Here is a 21,355-nt window from a genome sequence, read left to right on the forward strand (position 1 = left end):
GTAGTTAGTGAATGTACATGTGAACTAAAATGCTCTCTGTGTATTTTCTGTTGTGTAAGTACTTGTTCTAATCCAGTGTTATTGCATTATGTAATTGTTCTCCCTGGGAAAAACAGAATGGCATGCATTTTCCACAATACGTAAGTGACCAAAAACTAGCCTTTTTGCAATAAATTGGCATGTTATTAACCACTGCTATAGCAGAATCTCATAACCTTTCAGCTATTACTTGTTTTCACATTCAGATTTTCAGTGTGCCAAAAATTCTTCCTAGCATCTACTGATTTCATGGATGTGTTGCAGAATTGATTCTGATGATGGCATGGGAAATACGAATTTTTTTTCTTGCTTAATATTCTGCCATTTGCTGCCAGATGGCTGGGTGTCTGTGTGTGTATCTGTGCTGCCACTATGCACTTGATGACTTCTGAATGAAGGGAAATGTTGATTGTGGTAATGTTGAAAATAACAATTGCATGAAATCTTACAGGCTTCTGCTGTACTTGGCAGTTTGTCTTCTGCTCTTGCGGCTCTTGGTTTTTAAGTAGGGAGAGACCAATAAGTCCTACATGCTCACCCAAATACTAAACTTCTAACTGTTCACTTTAGTTATGCTTCATTTACCTTCTCCATGCATATGTTCAAATTGCCATATATTTCCAGTTGTGTTTTTTTTTTTAATGTTTTAGCAGTGTTATTGGTCTTTCACCTGTATTCAGTTTTAGTTATCATTATAAGATAACACACACAGGGAATGTTGTTAAGACAGCAAATATATCTAAAATTATTTGTGATAAGAGTATATATTTACAGAGCATGAGTTAAAGTAGGAGGAGGAGGAGGGGAACTTAAACATCTTAGTGGTGTGTGGTTCTATGAAGCATTAAAGCATAAACAGATTTAAAAATTCATTGCTCCTCAACTTTGCTGCTTTGCAGAAGATAGTTTAAATAATTTATGGAATTAATAAGGAATGCTAGTGTACATATTTTGTGTAAGAAGTGTAAGAACTGTGTGCTTTATATAAATAGTTATACTCAGTAGTGGTTTGAACTCTTTGGCGTTCTTTGAAAAAAGTGCATGAGGTCCGTAGAAATTAATTTTTTGGAAGACCAAATTGTTAATTGATTTGGGACCTTTACTTTTTTTCTTTGCTTAAAAACTGAAGAGCCTAGGAAAACATTCAGAATTTATTACTTTTTCTGGATAAACATTTTTTATGATAATAATAGACTTTAAAGTTAAGAATTATGAAGATTTTTTAAAATCTGAAGATTTTTGAAGCTGAAAAAGCCCATTGAAATCTTAGATCATTGTTTAAGTAAGTTTAAATGGTATTTTTTTTCTTTCTAATCATTCTGCTTTTCTGCTTATTGCAAGGCACCTTTTTTCATTGAGCATTGACGGTTTTTTTTATTATAGTTGACAAATTGACAGTTATTAATGATCACATGTGTCACATTTAATCACAGCTGTCTTAGCAATTCTTTTAGTGGAACTACAGCTATTAATTCCTTGAACTCAGTTGATATACAGGAGTTATACTTTCTTGTTTATTTTTTCTTTGACTATTTCAGGCACCCCCTGTAATGGCCTATCCTGCTACTACACCCACAGGCATGATAGGATATGGAATTGTAAGTATCCTGTATAATAAAAGCCTAATATGCTAAGTGTCTGGTCATCTGGTCATCTGTTCAACCAATCAAAGTGTAATATGCTAATGATATGCAAAGGCCGCTCAACCGCTCGCTTTGACGTGCACTGACCACCAGGGGGCAGGCAGTTGACCGGTCGACCAGTCGCTATGACATGCACTGACCACCTGGGGGCAGACGCTCCGACCGGTAGGTTAGCTTGCTTCTGGGGTCCGGCCTATCAGGACTGAGTGAGACGGGCTGGACACATCTTGGAGCCCTCCTGCGGTCCCTCCCAGCTGGCCAACCTCCCACGTCCCTCCCTGGCCCTGATTGTGCACCGGTGGGATCCCTCAGCCTGGCCTGCACCCTCTCACAATCCACAATCTGGGACCCCTCAGGGGATGTCGGAGAGCTGGTTTCAGATCAATCCCGCAGGCCAGGCTGAGGGACTCCACTGATGCGTGGATTTGTGCACCGGGCCTGTCGTTTTTGTATACACTGCTTTTTAAAAGTAGGTTGATTCATATTTAGCATGTTTTTATTACAAATGTAATTGCAAAAAAGAACTTATTGCCACCCATAACCCTTAGTGCCTAACACAGAACCTTGTGTGCACCACAGCGTTCATTGGTTTCATAAGTATTTGTAGAATAGTCATACAACAGATATCATTTATTAACATTCACAGTATTAGTGGCTTATTTTTCATCATAACTTTGCTAGGTATTTTATACTTCATTACAAACTCAAACATTAATATTAACTCCAAGTCTTTGTTGCTGTGACCACTGAAGTCTTAGAGCTTAATACTGTAGGGGAAGGGAAGAATGAATAGTTCTTGAATTATGTAGAGGTAAAATTAGTCTAATAAAAGCCAGAGAAATTGTCCTATGACAGTGGTTGGTATAGTACAAAAACTGCTCTCTAACTTTAAGCTGGCCATAATCTACATTCTAGACTGCCCTTATTCTCCTCTAACTCTCTTCATATATAAACTCACTTAGATAAGAAATGGAGGTAGTTGCTTCAACCCCCTGTGCATGTTTGAGGAACTGTTGCTAATAGGAGACAGCACTACATCCCTTGGTATTGCTATGGTGGTGCTTGTGCTACTTTTTCATTTACATCTTCTGGAAGTAGGTCTTTTCCTGCATATGAAGAAATTTCACAGCTTTCGGATTGATGGTCATTACATAAAAAAAGGAGTCTGTACAAAAACTCAGGCAATAAAAGTGTAGTTTCTATAAATAAGAGTCTACTTGAAAGGTTAAATAGAAGTTATAGAAAGATAAGATTATATTGCATTTTAACCAAATAATACAGTGGTTTATGTGCTCTAGTTTGTCACTGATTATGTTAATTTTATACCATGGAGTATTAAGTTTTGTGGTTATTTTTTTTTTTTATAATCCTCACCTGAGGATATTTTTCCATCGATTTTGTGTGTGTGTGTGTGTGTGTGTGTGTGTGTGTGTAGAGAGAAAGAGTGGCAGAGAGAGGGAAAGACAGACACAAATATTGATGTGAGGGAAACACATCAATTGGTTGCCTTCTGCACGCGCCCTGACCAGGGCCTGGGCCGGGGAGGAGCCTGCAACTGAGGTATGTGCCTTTGACCAGAATTGAACCCGGGACCCTTCGGTCTGCAGGCCAACGTTCTATCCACTGAACCAAACCAGCTAGGGCATGTAGCAGTAATTTTAAATATCCTATATAATAAAAGGCTAATATGCAAATCAACCAAATGGCAGAACGACCAGTTGCTATGATGCGCACTGACCACCAGGGGGGAGACACTCAACGCAGGAGCTGCCCCCTGGTGGTCAGTGCACTCCCACAGGGGGAGCGCCGCTCAGCCAGAAGCTGGGCTTCAAGGCTGATGAGCACAGCAGCAATGGCAGGAGCCTCTCCTGCCTCCACGGCAGCACTAAGGATGTGCGACTGCCGGCTTAGGCCCATTCCCTCCGAGAAGCGGGTCTAAGCCGGCAGTCGGACATCCCCCGAGGACTCCTGGACTGTGAGAGGGTGCAGGCTGGGCTGAGGGACACCTGCCCCCCCCCCCTCAGTGCATGAATTTCATGCACTGTGCCTCTAATATCTATATATTTTTATTGATTTCAGAGAGGAAGGGAGAGAGAGAACCATCAATGATGAGAGAGAATCATTGATCAGCTGCCTCCTGCACAACCCACACTAGGGATCTAGCCCTCAAACCAGACATGTTCCCTGACCAGGAATCGAACTGTGACCTCCTGGTTCATGGGGCAACACTCAACCATTGAGCCATCGTAGCTGTGCTGGAGTGGTGTTTTGTTTTGTTTTGTTTGTTTTGTTTTTGGAGTGGTAATTTTTAAAGCAAGAGATGGTCAGTTGAGATTATATTTTCAGTTAGTCAATAATGAACTAAACTCTCTGTGTATTAATTAAGCTTCTTCTTGATTCTTCTTTCTTAAAATGTCTCAAATAAAATGAAAAAACCACAGAGAGTAACTCTTCAAAGAATCAGCTGTGCATGATGGCATAAGAATTTGATTTGATATACACAGGCAGTTACTTTGAACTGTCTTAGTCATTTTACAGTTATAAGTTTCTCTATATATGAAGCTGGAAAATTTGAAAAATTTTTGGTCTAAATTATTTTGTCTGGTGTACTGTCATAAGGTTTAAATTTTACTACTCATTGTATAGAAAAACCTAAGCTTTTATACAGGCTTTAAAAATGGGCACATTAAAGACTTTCCATACAAAACTAAATCCTCTTAAAATTTTAGCTGTCAGTCTTATTTGCATTTACAGGAATTTTTCCTTTGAATTAAAGCAAAAGTAGTAGTAGTTTTCCTCCCTGTTATCCTTCTTGTTTACTTATCCTATATAATAAAGAGCTAATATGCTAATTAGACTGGACAGCGGAACGACCAGTGGGTGGGGCTGCGGAGCCACAAGGCAGTTGGGCCCGCGAGAGCTGAGGTAGCTGGGGCTGGGGAGGCCTACTCTTGCAGGAATTTCGTACATCGGGCCTCTAGTTTTATAATAAGGGAGATGTGAGCTGCATTCTTTAACTTGGTATTTTTCTATTTTTCAGCCTCCTCAAATGGGAAGTGTACCTGTAATGACACAACCAACCTTAATATACAACCAGCCTGTCATGAGACCACCAAACCCCTTTGGCCCTGTATCAGGAGCACAGGTATTAATTAATGTGCTACATGTAATTGTTTTGATGTGCTTGGTGTGGAAGGAACACAGTGCTAAAAATGTTCTTTCATACAACTTGAGAAAAGTTATTGCTTTATATCTTTCTCATCCAAGAGCTTTTAGGATTATTGATTATTTGGAAGGAAAGAACAAACAGATTATAAATATTAAAGATGGAAAATTCTTGATAACTTACTGTTGATGAATCTAGAGGACAGTTTTTCTGAGGGTAAGGAACCTACTTTCTGTTCATGATTCTGGCATGATCTCTTTCGTGAACCCTGAAAACTTTGACCTCAGAGCTCCACTGCCTTGGCATTTGGAGTGCCAGTGCAGTTGGTAATGGACTTGTTATTCTTTTTCCACTGGATGCACGTAGTTTTACACTTGCCAGTGCATATAGTGTTACATTGCCAGAATTAGTTGGTGTTGATCCAGTCTGAATCTAGTCTCATGTATTTCATAGTCTAGTGAAGCATTAGGAGATCCTTTCATTTTCAGCCTTTTTAAATTTTATTGATTTTAGAGAGAGGAAGGGAGAGGGATAGAGAGATGGAAGCATCAATGAGAGAGAAACATTGATGGACTGCCTTCTGCATAACCCCCATTGGGGATCCAGCCCACAAACTGGGCATGTGCCTTGACTGGGAATCAAACCTCAACAACCGAGCCTCACCGGCCAGGCACTTTTTTCAGACTTTTTGAGTATTGAACTCATTTTAATAAATTGGCATCTCAAGGAGTACCAGTAACTGGGAGTAGATTTTGAATTTAGTTCTTATTAAGAGATAAAATCCATGTTCTTTGCAACTCATATGTTTGCCCAGATGCCTCTTCTTTTATGTTACAGTGACCTTTTCTTCCTGTTCCTTAGTCAGTTAAGTACTTTACACCTGGAAGTCAGGGTAATTGATGCAGTAATTACTCTTTTATAACTCAGTTAATTTTTTAAAAGTCATCTGAATTTATCTCTAAGATCATTGTGTGTGTGTGTTTTTTTTTTTATTATTATTCATTTTAATCCTCACCTAAAGATATTTTTTCATTGATTTTTAGAGAGAGTGGAAGAGAGGGAAAGACAAAGAGAAATATCGGTGTGAGAGAAACACATTGATTGGTTGCCTCCTACACAAACCCTGACCAGGGCCTGGGCCGGGGAGGAGCCTACAACCGAGGTACATACCCTCGACCAGAATCGAACCTGAGAACCTTTGGTCCGTAGGCCGACACTCTAGCCACTGAGCCAAACCAGTTAGGGCTTTATGCATCTTTTAAACAAAATGGGTTATGGGTATGTATGAATTTTTTTCTATTCTGTCTTTTACTAGCAATACTTTTTTTGTTATTAATCATCACCTGAGGATATTTTTTCCATTGATTTTTAGAGAGAGTAGAAGGGGGAGGGGAGAGAGAGAGAGAGAGAGAGAAACATTGATGTGAGAGAGACAAATCAATTAGTTGCCTCCCGTATGTGCCCGGACTGGGGCCGGGATTGTATCTGCAACCCAGGTACTTGCCCAGAAATCGAATCAGCAATCCTTCAGAATGGGAACCAATGCTGTATGCACTGCACACACTGGCCAGGGCTTACCAGCAGTACTTTTAAATGCTGGCATAATTTGCTAAAGAAACAAACTAGATTTTGATAATCTTTTAAGATGTTGATGATTTTCCTAAGTATTTATGTAGATGTTTCTTGAGATTATGTTTTTCTTTGTTCTTTTATCTTCAGGTATATATCATTTATTGTAAACAATTAATTTGTTGGGGTTTTTTGGTGTTTCAGTGAGTTATGTGGATCTTATCACTGTCAGAGACTAAATGTATTTAAGGGAAAAAACACACACTGTAGTCCAGAGCTATAAATTTACCAGAAATTGCTGGCTACAGAAGTTTTTTCCTGATGTGTGTCTTAACTCTGCACCCAGTCTGGGTGTTGTTTTGCAAGCTCCTGTCTCAGAAACAGAATAATTATCTTATTCTCAAAAAATCTTTAAGATAGATAGATGGACCTAGTATCACCATCTTGTTTTATAGATATAAAAAGTTGAAACTTGGAAAGATTCTTCAACTGAATGACTAGTGAAATTCAACTTATCCCCAGGAATCCCTGATCCTCGTCCAATGCTCGTTGGTGCTACACTGCCTTATCAATATAGGACTGAGCTTATAGCTATATATGGCCCCTTCAGAGCACTGTCTTCCTTTTGTCAGAACCACTCTGCAGATTCCTTGGGTTTCCTTCTAGATTATAAACTGCATTAAGACTGTAACTACTATAATTGTCAAGAACATTCTCTGCCCTAACCTGTTTTGCTCAGTGCTTAGAGCATCGGCCTGTGGACTGAAAGGTCCCAGGTTCAATTCAGGTCAAGGGCATGTACCTTGGTTACGGGCACATCCCCATTAGGAGGTGTACAGGAGGCAGCTGATCAATGTTTCTCTCTCATTGATGTTTCTCTCTATCCCTCTCCCTTCCTCTCTGTAAAAAATCAATAGAATATATTTTTTTAAAAAAGAACATTCTCTTCAATTTTGGATAATACCATCAACCTCGAAACATTTAAATTAGTTTTGCTAATCTTTTTAATACAGTTTTAAAAAGAAATCGTCATAAAACTCTACCTTTAAAAAAATAGCTGACCCTCTAGCATCTGCCTTAACCCAAGTTTTTATATCCTTTTGCCTCTAAAATCCACATAACTTACTGAGTAACACCAAAAAAGTGCAAGAATTTCCATGTGCATGAAAAGAAACCATGAGAGATATTGCCTTTTCCTAATTACTTTATGTCACAGTAGAACAGAATGAGAACATTAGTCAGTTTTTAGTTGAGAAGTCAAATTTGAAGTGAGTACTTAATGCTAAATATTATTGATTGAAAGAGCACATGAAGGAATCAAATTGATAATTAGAAAAAGAGAATATCTGGTGCCAGTGAAGTGGCTCAAAAGGCTTTGCTCTCCTCACAGTAGTCATTTAAATCAATTGAAAGTTAGAATCTTGAACCTTTTAATGTTACTTTGAATTCCTTTACTCCCTTTCTTCTCCATGTATTTTATCAGATAGTCCCACTAATTGTTTCTCTGCTATCATTAGATCCACCCTTCGTGTGGTCTCCAGTTTTCACCTGGATTTGAACCTCTCTCCTGTGTTTATTTTCCAAGTCTCCCTGTGTTCCTTGCCTTTCTAATTTAATCAATTACCTAGATACTTGAATAACCTTATAGGTAGTATTTGTAGCATCTTACCTCTACATTCAAAAATCTAAGGAAGTGAATCTAAATATAACTGAACATATGAGACTTCCCCTCAGTTTTCCTTATGTGTTAAAACTACCTCACAAAGTCTCTTGTAAGAATAATAATGAGTAAACAGAATATATTCTTTATGCATTCTCTGCTCATCTCTTGTTTCTTTCCAGACTTTCTGAGATCTGAAGTTCTTTTCCTTATTCTGCATTATTTTTCTTTATAGAACTTACTACTACCTGATATCTGTCTGTCTGTCTGCACATCCATCCATCCATCCATCCAATCTAGCAAGAAACCCTGATACTAGATTGTAAGCCTTTTAGAGGCAGGCTTCTATGTGGCTTGTTTAGTTCTGTGTCCCTGGTTCCTAGAACGGTACCCGACTCATAAGAGGTTTTGAATATTATTTGTCAAACAAGTAGATCTGATTGAAAAACAACTTTTCCATCGTATAACTTACTGTTTTCATTCACTTATAACCATCGAAAATATAGCAGTCTTCAAAATTGCTTTAACTTATTGGCTAATAGCTACTGTAAGCTAAAATGTTAGATGACTGTCACCTGAGGAATGAAGACACCTTTAATTTCATGATTAAATATTTTTAATAATTTTAAAATTAAACTGTCTTTAAAGTAGGTGAGATTTTCTCATATATTAGTTATTAATGATTTTTAGCCAGTTCCTTGGATTAATTTTGTCCATTCAGTGCTAGCTAGAACCAAAATAATTTTTTCTTAATGAATTACTTTTTAGTTTTTCTCATTTTGCTCTATTTTTGCAATTAGATTCAAAATTCTTTGAGGGCAGAGGACATCTCTCTGTACATTATAAAATAAATGGTAGTTTGCATATAAAATGAAATCACATCAAAGTAATATCTTTTAATCAAATCCCACTTCTATAGCTATTGCCAAAAATCTTTCCCTGTTTCTTGAAATGTTTTAGAAGCCATTCCTCTCCTAGGGAATAACTTACAGCTCCTGTTTTCTTCCTTACTTACTCTTAAAATCAAATTAATATTTTTGAGAGTACTTTAGCCCTCCCAGATATGTTTATCTTCTTGCTATTTATTTAGTGAGCATTCCAAACATTGTACTTTGTGATCTACATTATTATCTAGGTTACTCTTAAGTGCTGTGTTAGTGCTTGCTAGTGAGAAAGTTTGTTCTGTTCTTTAGGAAATTGTTTTTATTATAACTTTAATTTAATAGACAACACTGTATTATTGAAATTATGCCTTTCTGTACACTCAGCCCTTTTGTCCCCATTTTTTATGCTGGCTTATTCTTTATTTTTCATATATTTGTAACAGCTAGTTGCTTAAAGAAGGGTATTAAGTTCTTCTATTTCATGCCTAACATTGTGCTTTTTAAAAAGAAAAAGTACATTAGTGAATCTTCCTAGGTGTTTGACTACATGGAAAATACTAGATCTCTGTAGTTAAAGCTTTTTTCCCCTTTTTGCTTCCTCACAGTTTTGCTCACTTTTTGATTGGCAGTTGCAGATTACTAGTGGGTCTGTTTATTAACTTGCAGAGAATGGGGATTCTTACACCTTCTCTTCCTGGTGCTTAGTTTTAGTTTCTTTTGAAAGTCACTGTGATGTGAAGTAACATGTTTAAGAGGAATGCTTATAAGGCAGTATAGATGTTGAAGATCCTTGCAGGGTAGGGTGGTTGTGCTGGTTATATTCTTATCCCTTACTTGTATGAGAAACTCACAGTGATTCCTCACCAGTCTATTTTCCAAAAGCAGTGTGAAAACCATAGAGTGTTAGATTTGGTCATTTAATTTTTTAAATAAGCACATTAAAAGTTTTATATGTTTCTTGATTGGTATTGGGTGTTTTTTAATGGGAGATTGCCAGTTTTGATAATGGAAGATAAGGCTAAAGATACAAAATGGCGGTTGTGTTTTTGTTTGTAATAGCCAATTTTAAGTAAGTCTGACATCAGTTAAGTGTCTAAAAGGAAACAATGGTTTGTTGTACTCACTTTTTACCCTTCTAAATAGGGGTACTGTTGTTGGCTTTAGATATTGGAATAATTTGAGTCTTAAAAAAATGGCCTTTCTAATGACTTTCTTGTGTGTAAGAACTAATGGCTGTCTTTGCTTTCAGGCTAGTTTTGTGAGGTTTTCCCCCCACTTTCTTGGTGTGTTAATTGTGGGTGTTGGCAGTGCCCAGCTGTATTTCTGTGAAGGCCTTTTGCTCTGTCAGCAGTGTGTTGTGCTCATTCAGCCTTACCTAGTAGAAGATAGCATGAGGGAATTTACTTTAGGATTGGAATTTAGTGTCATAGCTGAGAATGGTTCTGGAGTCCCCAACGTACACCACAGTTAGTCAAAGCTAAAATTTGAGGAGTCCTATTTAGTGATCACTATAGTTAATAAGACAACCTGTTAGAATAAGACTATTTTAATGGTAGTTTTGCTGAGGATGTTTTTTCTAAAAGCTAAAAAACCAGAACGTATTTGTAAAATCTTGGGTGACTGTGAAGTTCTACAAAATCTTCATGATGAACATGATGACCATGTAGAGCATTTTGTGTGTAGAAAGCACAGGGCTATATTGACTGTGTAACATTTAGTAGAGAAGTCTCTTTTTAGAAGTTTTTCCAGTATGTTAAATACAGCCATAAATTCTGGCTGAGTTGAAATTAATTGAGATTGCAGATTTTTGAGAGGAAACAAAGCACCAACCTTGGAATCAGCAGATCTGCATTTGGATCTGTTATTAGTGTCCTAGGGTTGCTGTAACAAAGTGTACCACAAACTCAACGACCTAAAACAATAAAAATTTATTCTTTCAAGTTCTGCGAGGTTAGAAGTCCAAAAACAAGGGCCATGCTCTCCAAGGAGGATCCTTTCTTTTCTCTTCCAGCTTTTGGGAGCCCCACTTATTCCTTGGTTTATAGCTGCAACACTTCAACCTCTTCCTCTGTCACATGGCATCCTCCGTGTGTCTGTCTTTCAGGGCACTTCCCCCTTTTATAAATGATGACTTTACAATCTGTATTAAGTATTTTCATAGTATACCATTCTTTTTCTTTAACAGCTACTTAGAGTGGATGCAATGTGGTTTTCATTCTTGCATCTGAATTTTTTCTTCTTGCTCTTGTAATAGCAAAGCTTATCCAATTTACATTTGCCCTTCAAGGGCTTATATTTGGTTCAGTTTCTAGTTGGCTCCCTGCTTTTTTTTTTAAGCAATAAATTTGGGTTGTGATAGTAAGCCTCACTTGTAATCAAGCCTGTAGATCTCTCTATCTGAATATTTCTATAATACCTATCACTTTAGCATACCAGAAATTGTGTTCATTTATAGAAGATAACAATAAATGTCACCTGATCATTTGATCTTCTAGTAATATTTTATAGCAAGATGTATTATTCTAGTAATTTAATTATTACAAAACTGAGGCGTACAGAAATAAATTACATTGAACAATAAAGAATGACTCAAATATCAAAGAATCGTACACTTAGGGCCTCCCTTGTCCTGTGCCTCAGATATCATAGCATAGTACACAGTTCATGTGGAACTCAGCTTCCTTTAAAATAGAAGGGATGCCATACTCATGAAGCAGCTACTTCCACACATTTTTTTAAATTTAATTCATAGCACATACTCTTTGTCCTAATTATTGGAAAATCATCCTAGCAATTGCCTCTGTTCCTCTCTGTATTGTTGCCTTACATTCTGATGTTATTACTGTGCTTTTATCATCCACTCGCTCTAATAAGATTGTGAATATTTTAAGGGCAGAGATCATGACTTGAGCTTGTGTTTCTCTGTCATGGTGCCTAGATAAATACTCAAATGCCATCCAGTCCAAATGACTGTGATGAGAGAGGCCCACCGTTGCTGGAGACCTCTGATTTTTATTTAAGGGTCTCACTTGTTCTTTGCCTTCACAGAGGGGTGGGTAGGGGCTGAGGGAATTTGAAGAAACCCAGACAGAATTCTCCTCCTAAAAGATTTTGCTAAGCTGGCAACCGGGACCGCTGGGCATTTGTCCAATTAAAACCCAGACACACAGCAATAACAAAGGCACTGGTCTCCTACTGCTAATGCGTGGGGATCAAACCCCAGCCTGCAGGAACTCACCCCCACAGTCAGGACCAGGCCGCTGGGTAGACCTGGGCTGGTGCTCCTAACTCTGGGGAGAGGGAGACTTCCCATGGCTACAGGCTAGAGGCGCTGTACTCCGCACCACTCGCCCGAACAGGTCCCTAGCGCAGGTTGGTCAGCGGATTGGCTTCTTCACCTGGGATTGCAGGCAGCTTGGCCAGGCTCTGCCTGGCCTGTTCGCCCCATGATCGCGGGGTGGCTGGGCCTGGCCTGTTTGCCCCATGATCGCAGGTCAGCTTGGCCTGGGCTCTTCGCCCGTGATCGCAGGGCGACTCAGCCTGGCCTGTTCGCCCAGTGATCACGGGGCGGCTTGGACCTGGGCTCTTCGCCCCGTGAGCGTGGGGTGGCTCGGCCTGGGCTCTTCGCCCCGTGATCGCGGGGCAGCTCGGCCTGGCCTGTTCGCCCCGCAATCACGGGGCGGCTTGGACCTGGGCTCTTCGCCCCGTGATCGCAGGGCGGCTTGGCCTGGGCTCTTCGCCCCGTGATCGTGGGGTGGCTCGGCCTGGGCTCTTCGCCCCGTGATCGTGGGGCGGCTTGGACCTGGGCAGGCATCGCGATCACAGCTTGGACCCGGGCAGGTGGCGGGGTGGCGGGCAGCTTGGACCCATGCAGGCGGCTTGGATCCCGCCGGCGGCATAGGGCACTGCCTGCACCGCCTGCGTATGCAAATTTACCCTCCATCTTTGCTGGGTTAATTTGCATATCACTCCTGATTGGCTGTGGGCATAGCAGAGGTATGGTGAATTAGCATTTTTCTCTTTTATTAGAGTAGATATATGTATTAGAGGCCCGGTGCATGAATTCGTGCATGGGTGAGGTCTGGCCAGCCTGGCCAGGGGGAGGGGACATGGGCAGTTGGCCAGCCTGCCTGCTGGTCCAACTCCTGGTCGAGGGGACAATTTGCATATTAGCCTTTTATTATATAGGATATACACTGAGTGGCCAGATTATTATGTGTTCAGAGATCATAATAATCTGGCCATTCAGTGTATATCCCTATGCAAGTGCATTCAGATGCACCACCAGTGGCCTGGCCATGTTCTAAACATTATCAGAAAACAACCTACTATTCCATGACTCAGTTTTACAGCTAATGTCTCTGCAGAATCCTATTAAGTAAAGCCATTATTTTTTTTTATTTTTGCTAATCCTCACCGAGGATATTTTTCCATTGATTTTTAGAGAGAGTGGAAGGGAGGGGGAGAGACAGGGAAAGAAACATTGATGTGAAAGAGACACATCGATTGGTTGCCTCCCACATGCACCCTGACTGGGGCTGGGGGTCAAGCTTGCAACCAAGGTACGTGCCCTAGACCAGAATCAAACCCCAGACCTTTCAGTCTGCATGCCGACGCTCTGTCCACTGAGCCAAAGTGGCTAGTGCAGTAGAGCCATTATTTCTAAATGTTTTGATTGCACAGCGGTATCATGAAAATATTCTTTAAACATGTACCCTCAGTATATGTATATATTAGATGCATTAAAAACATGTTAAAAAAATAGAAATTTTAAAAGGGTAAAAACAGGAATTCTAATATTTTCTTCTAATATCCCACTTTGGAGACTATATTTATACAGAGCTTATTTTCACAAAAAGAACTTCTTTTTAAACATGTTATAGATTGCTTACTGTAAAAGTCACTGCTTGTTGCTGAACAAGAGGTAAAATCTATTTCCTCCATCTGAGAAGCCTAAATGTGATGATAATGTGGAAGCACAGTGACTGGTTGATGGTAGAATAAGAACCCTTATCAAAGAAACACAGAGTGTTGAGAACACAGTGCAAGAGCAGCACAGCCTCGATGGCAGTTGAGCTGGGCTGCTTATAGTAAAACTAGAGGCCCGGTGCACGAAATTTGTGCATGGGTAGGGTCCCTAGGCCTGGCTGGTGATCAGGGCTGATCTGGGCCTTCAGGCTGCTTGCTGGGGCCTCCCTTCATTCCACGCCACCCCCTGGTGGTCAGCGCATGTCATAGCGAGCGATCGGTCTCCCATAGGGATGATTTGCATATTAGGCTTTTATATAGATAGATAGATGAGCATTTGGTTGAAGGTGGTTGGGAAGGTTGAACTAATATTTAAGAAAGCAGAAAGCAATGTGCTGGTTTCTTGATGTGTATTTCATTCTCAAGATACCATAAAATGGTTAAAGTGTGTTGGGTGTATATATTCTAAATCCCATTTTATAAAAGAGCCAGGATTAGGCACTTTCTCAGGCTCTTTAAATCCTGCTTCTTCTTATCCAACAGGATCCTTGTTTGACCCTTTATGTTCTTTGTTCTTCCCACTTTCCTTTTCTTCTTTTCTCATTTACTCTCTGAGCTGACTGCTTTCTCACCCATGCATGGTGTGCCTATGCTTTGGTACATGTGCCGGAACGAGTGGTACCAGATGGTCCAGGGTTGCTGCATGGCTCTGTCCTTGATGCTCTCTGCAGTCAGCCTAATCAGTCTGGGCCACAGCCTCGCCTGCTTCAGATGGGTAATGATGATACAAAACTTACTGCAGGAATATTAAGTTTTATTTTCTCATGTTTTAATTTAGCTACATATTTATAGGTGTGAGACGTACGTCTAATTATTTTACCAATTTAAGAAATAGTAGAAGTATAGTTAGAAATTAGCACGTTTTCTCCCAAGGAAAATTGATCCTCTTCATCATTATTTGTAAGCCTCTAGGAATTCTCTCTACCTGTATGCTTATACATTGAGATGAATAAAAGTGTTCCCTTTGATCATATTCTTCAGGGGCTTTATCAGGTCTTCGGACTGCTGCTCTCATGAAAACATGTGGTTTAAGAAGACACGTTAGCGTGGGGCTGTCATAGGAGACTTGTGACTTTGAATGCTATCTAACTGCAATAAGCAGGGTTTTTGTTGTTATTTTAAAAGAGAAAATTTGTTTTGGAGAAAAATCCAGTAAATCTTAGACTCCCTCCAGTTCAGTGACTGATGATCACCAGTCTCTGATTAGTTATCCATGGCTGGTCTAAAGGGGACGTAGGAGACATCTTTCTAATTAAGTTGTACCTTAATCTGTCTCTGTATGAATGATATTTGAATCCCCAAACCCAGACATGCTTCCGTGTCCTCCCATCTGTAGCTGCTTGTGTAATTCCATCATCTTTTCCATTGTTTTTGAACATTTATTTCTGAGAACAAGGTATGAATTAGGAAAATGACTCAACCACTGATAAAACTGACAGTGTTTTCTAAGCCTACCAATTTATCTTGGCATCCAAAACAGCACATTGCATATACTTGTGATATAGTGTTTGCTGAAACTCATTGGCTATTTATTCTCTGTAGTGTTTTTCTTTAAAAAAAAAAGAAGAAGAAGAAGAAGAAAGAAGAAAAGGTAGAAATGAGATCACTTTGAGCCAATAAAGACAGATTTGGGATCATGAAATCCTTTATAGGATTTGAGTGTTGAAGTATGAATTGAAACTTTTCATTTAATCAACTTTGATTTAATACGCAATTGAACTCCCATAAAAAGGACAGCTCATTTTATAATTGCTCTGTACTTACATGACTCTGCAATCTCATGCAAGGGGAGGGGAAAAGTTACAAGTTTGTTCTGAACTAAAATGGCTCATGTCTGGTTTGAATACTCTAAATGTAGGCTCAGTGAAGAAGATACATGTATGAAAATGAACATCTTGGCTCCTCAGGAACTATCTTTCTTTGAGGGAATAGCTAAGCTGATGTTTTTGAGTTCAACAGTCTACTTGCCTTACCATATATTCAAATTAAATGATAGAAGAAAATTCCCAAGAATCAACCAAACATATTTAAGCAGGAAGCAGAATAAAAAAATCTTTAATTTCCTGAATTCTGGGCAGTTAGACTAGGTGACCTCTAAGATCACTTTCCATTCCCAGAGTGTACACATCAGCTCCACCCTGTCTAGGTATCAGGCAGGATCCAACTCTATGTGCAAATAGTGTGAGCACTGAGGACAGGACTTTGCATGTCCTGCGAAGAAGGAAGGAAAGACTATTGCAGCTTGATATGTTGGATCTGGACTAGGTCAGAGTTTGCATAGCTTTTGACAGACAGACTGGACACAGGAAGCCATCTTCCCTCATTTATAAACAACAACAACACAATTATGTACTTCTTCCCACTCTCCGATGCACATCCTATATAATAAAAGGGTGATAAGCAAATTGACCGAACGGCGGAAGGACCGGTTATGACACGCACTGACCACCAGGGGGCAGACGTTCAATGCAGGAGCTGCCCCCTGGTGGTCAGTGCACTCCCACAGCAGGAGTGCCTCTCAGCCAGAAGCCAGGCTCACTGCTGGCAAGCGTAGCTGCAGTGGCGGGAACCTCTCCCATCTCCAAGGCAGCACTAAGGACCCCTTCGGGGATGTCCAACTGCCAGCGGGGAACAGGACTAAGCTGGCAGTCAAACATCCCCCAAGGGGTCCTGGACTGTGAGAGGATGTAGGCCGGGCTGAGGGATCACCCCCCCCTCCACTCCCCAGTACATGAATGTTGTGCACCGGGCCTCTAGTATAGCATAAAAACCTTAACCGTGGGTCAGCTTATATCGACCTTTTTGGGTAAAAGACTTTCTTCCTTTGGAATTTCAGAAACAAAATTTGTTTTCTGAAAGATACATGCCATTGGATGCCCTTTAGCTTGACATGTGACTGAAATTTTTGTTTGAATTTCATTTTCTACAAAGGCTGCCTTTATATTTAAAGTTGACAAAACAAAAACCACTTCTTTCATTACATTTTCTGCTTTCATGTTCTGTCATTCTGAGCTCTTTTTTTCTTTCCCTCTCTCTGTCTTCTTCCCCCCAGCTGTCGGCAGCATCCAGCCCCTCCAGTCACAGTCCTCACAGAGCTTCAGGAAAGGACCCTTTTGCAGAGCTCTCTTTGGAGGATTTCTTATAAATCACTTTAGGTATTGCTGCTTGTTGGGGGAGATGGGGACTTAAGTACTTAAAAAATTTATCCAACATGAAGCTCCATTCACTCTTCTCCTTAGTTCTTTAAAGGACTCTAGGTTCCCTCTCTTCCTCTATTTTTTAGGTGAAGAGTAAAAATAGATCAAGATAGGACAGAAGGGACAAATAACTTTTGGAAAATATCCTTAATATGATTAGGAGATATGAAATCAAAAGACCATTTCTCATGTTTATATGTAAGCATCCACTGCTCACATCAGGTGATGAGAACAAATACCACCCTTAAAAACTGGGTGTTTTAGTCAGTTTAATAGAATCACAGAGAACAAACAACACCGTTTTTACACACCGGCTCAGAGCTTGATCGGGAGCATCGTTGGTTTAACATAATGGCCAGGGTTAGTGTGAAAGATTCATTTTAACTGTTTCTTTAAAGGGATATATTTTTATGTATGCCTTTTCATCTAAAAATAGTAACAATCCCCCCCCTCCTATCCCCCCAAAAAACACACACAACAGCTTATATTAGTACTAGAGGCCCAATGCACAAAATTCGTACAAGGTGCTCGGCCCCACGGCCCCTCCCACTGGTCGTTCCGAAAGGTCATTCTGCCGTCTGGTCTAATTAGCATATTAGCTCTTTATTATATAGGATTATTTATTTACTTTTGTTAAGGGCAAGTGAATCCTTGGGGCCTTTTTGATAGAAGGCTTGTGCATTTGATCCATACTACCTGTTTTTGCTAGAAGACTGTGTAATTTGTTCTTGCTGCTGTGGCCCACAGTGCAGATATACCTTCTAGATCTTAAGTTTGTACTCTGCTGATTTGATAATAGTTTACTTGTACTTCTACTTCTCTGGATGAGCAGCTTAATGGATATCATGAGTGAAGGGTCTGAGTGAACAATGACACCCAATTGAAAAGTATTTCCTTGTAGATCTTTCGGATTTTTATTTATATTGTAAAGAAATGATTTAGTAAGCATAATATTACTATCCTCCTTAACTATCTCTAATTTTATGATATCATTTGGAAATAATGTTTCAACTTTTGCTTTTCTAAAAAATATTTTACATGGAATATTTGTGTTCATGGAGAGATTTTCTAAACTTATGAAAAAATTGTTCATTTGCCTTCTTCCCCTTGGTTTTTAGTAATTAGAAAGATATTTATAATTATGCTTCAGATATTGAGTTCTGCCACATGATAAACTGATAATACTTTGTTTTATAATCGAGGTTTGTGATAAGCATGCTATGAATACTTCTGAGCCAGTTGAATGGTAAAAGTCACAAAGCAGTTTTATTTGTGAGAAGACATCCTACAGTACAATGAATTAATAACTTACACGCTTTTTTTTTTTTCCAGATACAGTTTATGTAACTAGATGGAAGAGAATGGAACTATTTCAAAAAGACAAGTGCTCAAGCAGCAAATATTTACTTGCAGCAAAATCCAAACTGCTGTCTCTTAAACTCTCTTCTTCCATTAGAATGCTACAGTAACACAGTGGAGGCCCATGAAGGAAATTGGGACTAGTCTATAGGAGAATGTATTAATACAGTTTATAAAGCCAAGAATTGCCATGATTTCAGACTAAGATCTGTCTTTCTGGTGACTAACCCTTCAGTTCTTTCAACTTCTATTAATACCCATAATCAGTAACCTACCAAGAAAAGCCCTTATTTGGAAAGTGCAAAATTTGTATTTGGAAAAGCTGCCGGAGGGAAGAGCTGTGTCCTTTACTGTAATGCAACAGGACTCTGGGGGGATCAAAATCATAACTCTCAATTATGCAGTATCTTTCTTTTCTCCAATCCTGACAAAAACAGTAATTAAAGTTAATTTTTCTTTTTTAAAAAAATTATATATTCAGTTTGCAGTAGACATTCCTTAAGTATTTGTATTTATTTATGATTATCAATTTACGTAACATTAATATTGTATCAAAACTCCTTATGAAAATGAGTATGGATGTACACAGTATGTTTGATTTTTATCCACAAGAATGAATCTGATTCAGAATGCTTTTCAGCTGACATACAGAGCACTAAATATTTTATGGCAAGTCCATAGGTCTGAATCACTTAAGAATTTTCAGTCTCTATGGGATTTAGGAAAGCATTATAAATGCATTAATTCTTATAGTCAACTCTGTGCCTAGGATTTTGCAAGGGAACAGTTCACTGACTAGGAAAAGCACTACATTAAATTCAGCATTAGTGCATCGGGAAGGATCTTTACTGCTTTGTGCTTGGCATGTCATTATTTTCCATTTGACATTAGGGCCTTTCCAAAATGAATGTGAGGAATTGCTTTCACTTCAAGACTTTCCTTCTTTTCAGTAAAACTCTAGGAGGTGTTATGGGGGGAGGGAAGGGAACAAAATCCTTGAACCTTTTATTTGGCTCATGCCATGTTATGATCATGTACCTTTTAAATAAGGGGAAATAATATCTTTAAAGTTGATGTCTAGCCAAGAGTTTAGTTAACAAACGGCACTGTTGATCGGTGCTTTGTGTAAATACATCTTAACATTTGGGTTGAGAGGGGCCTTAAGAAGGAAAGTTTGTTGTAGGAAAGCAATTCTGTACATGAGTTTAAGCATACTTGTTGCATTGTCTTTGCAGATTCTATTTTTGTTTACAATATTAAAATGTATGTTAGCAAAAATGGGTGGATTTTCAAATAAAATGCAGCTTCCACAAAATTTTTATGTTATTCCGGTCTGAGGTACATTTTCATTTTTTTTTTTATCATCATTTTTTTGCTAATAAAAGTATATGCAGGTTATTATATTTGCTGATTTAATAGAATGTAATACAGTTTATTCCTGTTTTAACTTAATTTCCAAAAAGACTTACCTTAGTACTTCTGGTTACCTTCTAAACTGATAAACTGAACTACTTAAAAATTTTCATTTTTGCCTTTTGATCAGATGTCTTTGGTCAGGTAAGTTCAAGGGAGAGAATGCTTTGAGCATTGACATATTGATGCATGTGGTTATGTCTGCCAAATAAACTTCTGGCTGTATCATGTGTCATATTGAACAGTAAGTAGGATTCAGAATACATAATAGAGGATTAAAAGCTTTGTGCATTGATAAATGTTTGCATTATATTTGCCGTGGTTGGAAAAAATAGCCTTTAATCAATATACTTTGTTAATTTGACCAGTTTTTAAGTTTCATAATTATTAAACCATTTTCATATTAATTGGGAAATTGCTCTTTTGTAAGTGAACTTCCTTAACATCACAGATTTTTATTTATCTCTTCTGGTGTTTGAGTAGGTGTTACATTTGAAGTCTGTGGCTTGTTCTTTTTATGTTTCCTTATATTTGTTAGTATGTTTCAGTTTGTGAAGATGCTTTGTCAATGTTTCCATCTTATTTTTAGTTCACACAACTTTTGTATTGTCCATACTTTACCCATATCACAGATTAAAATCAGGAACTAAAAAAGAAACTTGTTCAGATCAATGAGCTGACAGGCCGAGGAGTCAAGTCTGGTTTCCTGTTTCATTGTTTTGCCTGTGACCTGCTGTTGTTAATTCAAATGTGTAAACTGAAAAGGGAATTTCCTTCTGTGGTCTAGACAGATGATCTTCTCCTATGGATCACATTTCCTGCCTCCTTTCTGATGCATTACTGACCAGGAAAGATACAAAACATATGCTTATGTTAACTTCAATCAAAATATAACAGGTGAGGTAAATCAGCTGTTGAATGCTAATTAAACCAGGTTATAAACCTGTACCTGTCCACACCATTTTATGACCCAACTAGCAAAGCTGGTAGTGGCTACAGAAAAAGATAAGATTACTAGCAGAAGGCAGCTATACTCATTTCCCGATCATTTTCAAAATTGTTTGATGTATCACAGAGTATTATGAGGAGCCACAGCACTCAGCTTGATAGCTCACTCTTACCTTCCAGAAAAGATGGCGCCATCGCTTCCATCAGTGGTCTCCGCAACTATCTTAGGACTTTCTCTGGCCACACTTGCTCCTTCCGTGGGTCTGACCAGCTCTGTTGGATTCTGTCTGAACAGGTTCTGAATGGAAAGGCTGCAATGTCATCTTCATGCAGTCTCAGAAAACTACAACTAATTTCTTGCCCTTATTAAGAAGCAGTATTCTATTTGGTGTGTCACCAATCGGAAGTATTTTCTAAGTTGCTAGCTGGTATTTCTAGTCTAATTCTGG

General features: G+C 38.9%; 1 protein-coding gene across 13 annotated transcripts in view; it reads left to right on the plus strand.

Moving 5' to 3' along the window:
• PICALM (phosphatidylinositol binding clathrin assembly protein) overlaps positions 1-20,365 on the plus strand; it is a 111,490-nt gene extending 91,125 nt beyond the window's left edge. For 6 of the 13 annotated variants that reach the window (XM_028128473.2, XM_028128474.2, XM_028128475.2 and 3 more), the window contains 5 exons: positions 117-140; positions 1,578-1,637; positions 4,723-4,827; positions 17,042-17,144; positions 18,519-20,365. In XM_028128473.2, the coding sequence (XP_027984274.1) occupies positions 117-140; positions 1,578-1,637; positions 4,723-4,827; positions 17,042-17,134 (282 nt within the window). In that variant the 3' untranslated portion in view covers positions 17,135-17,144; positions 18,519-20,365. The remainder of the gene's footprint in view (positions 1-116; positions 141-1,577; positions 1,638-4,722; positions 4,828-17,041; positions 17,145-18,518) is intronic. The other 7 variants (XM_028128498.2, XM_028128476.2, XM_028128478.2 and 4 more) reach the window with 2 other exon arrangements.
• The last annotated feature ends 990 nt before the right edge of the window (positions 20,366-21,355 follow it).

The sequence above is a fragment of the Eptesicus fuscus genome, chromosome 13, assembly GCF_027574615.1.
Source record: "Eptesicus fuscus isolate TK198812 chromosome 13, DD_ASM_mEF_20220401, whole genome shotgun sequence".
Lineage (NCBI taxonomy): Eukaryota > Metazoa > Chordata > Mammalia > Chiroptera > Vespertilionidae > Eptesicus > Eptesicus fuscus.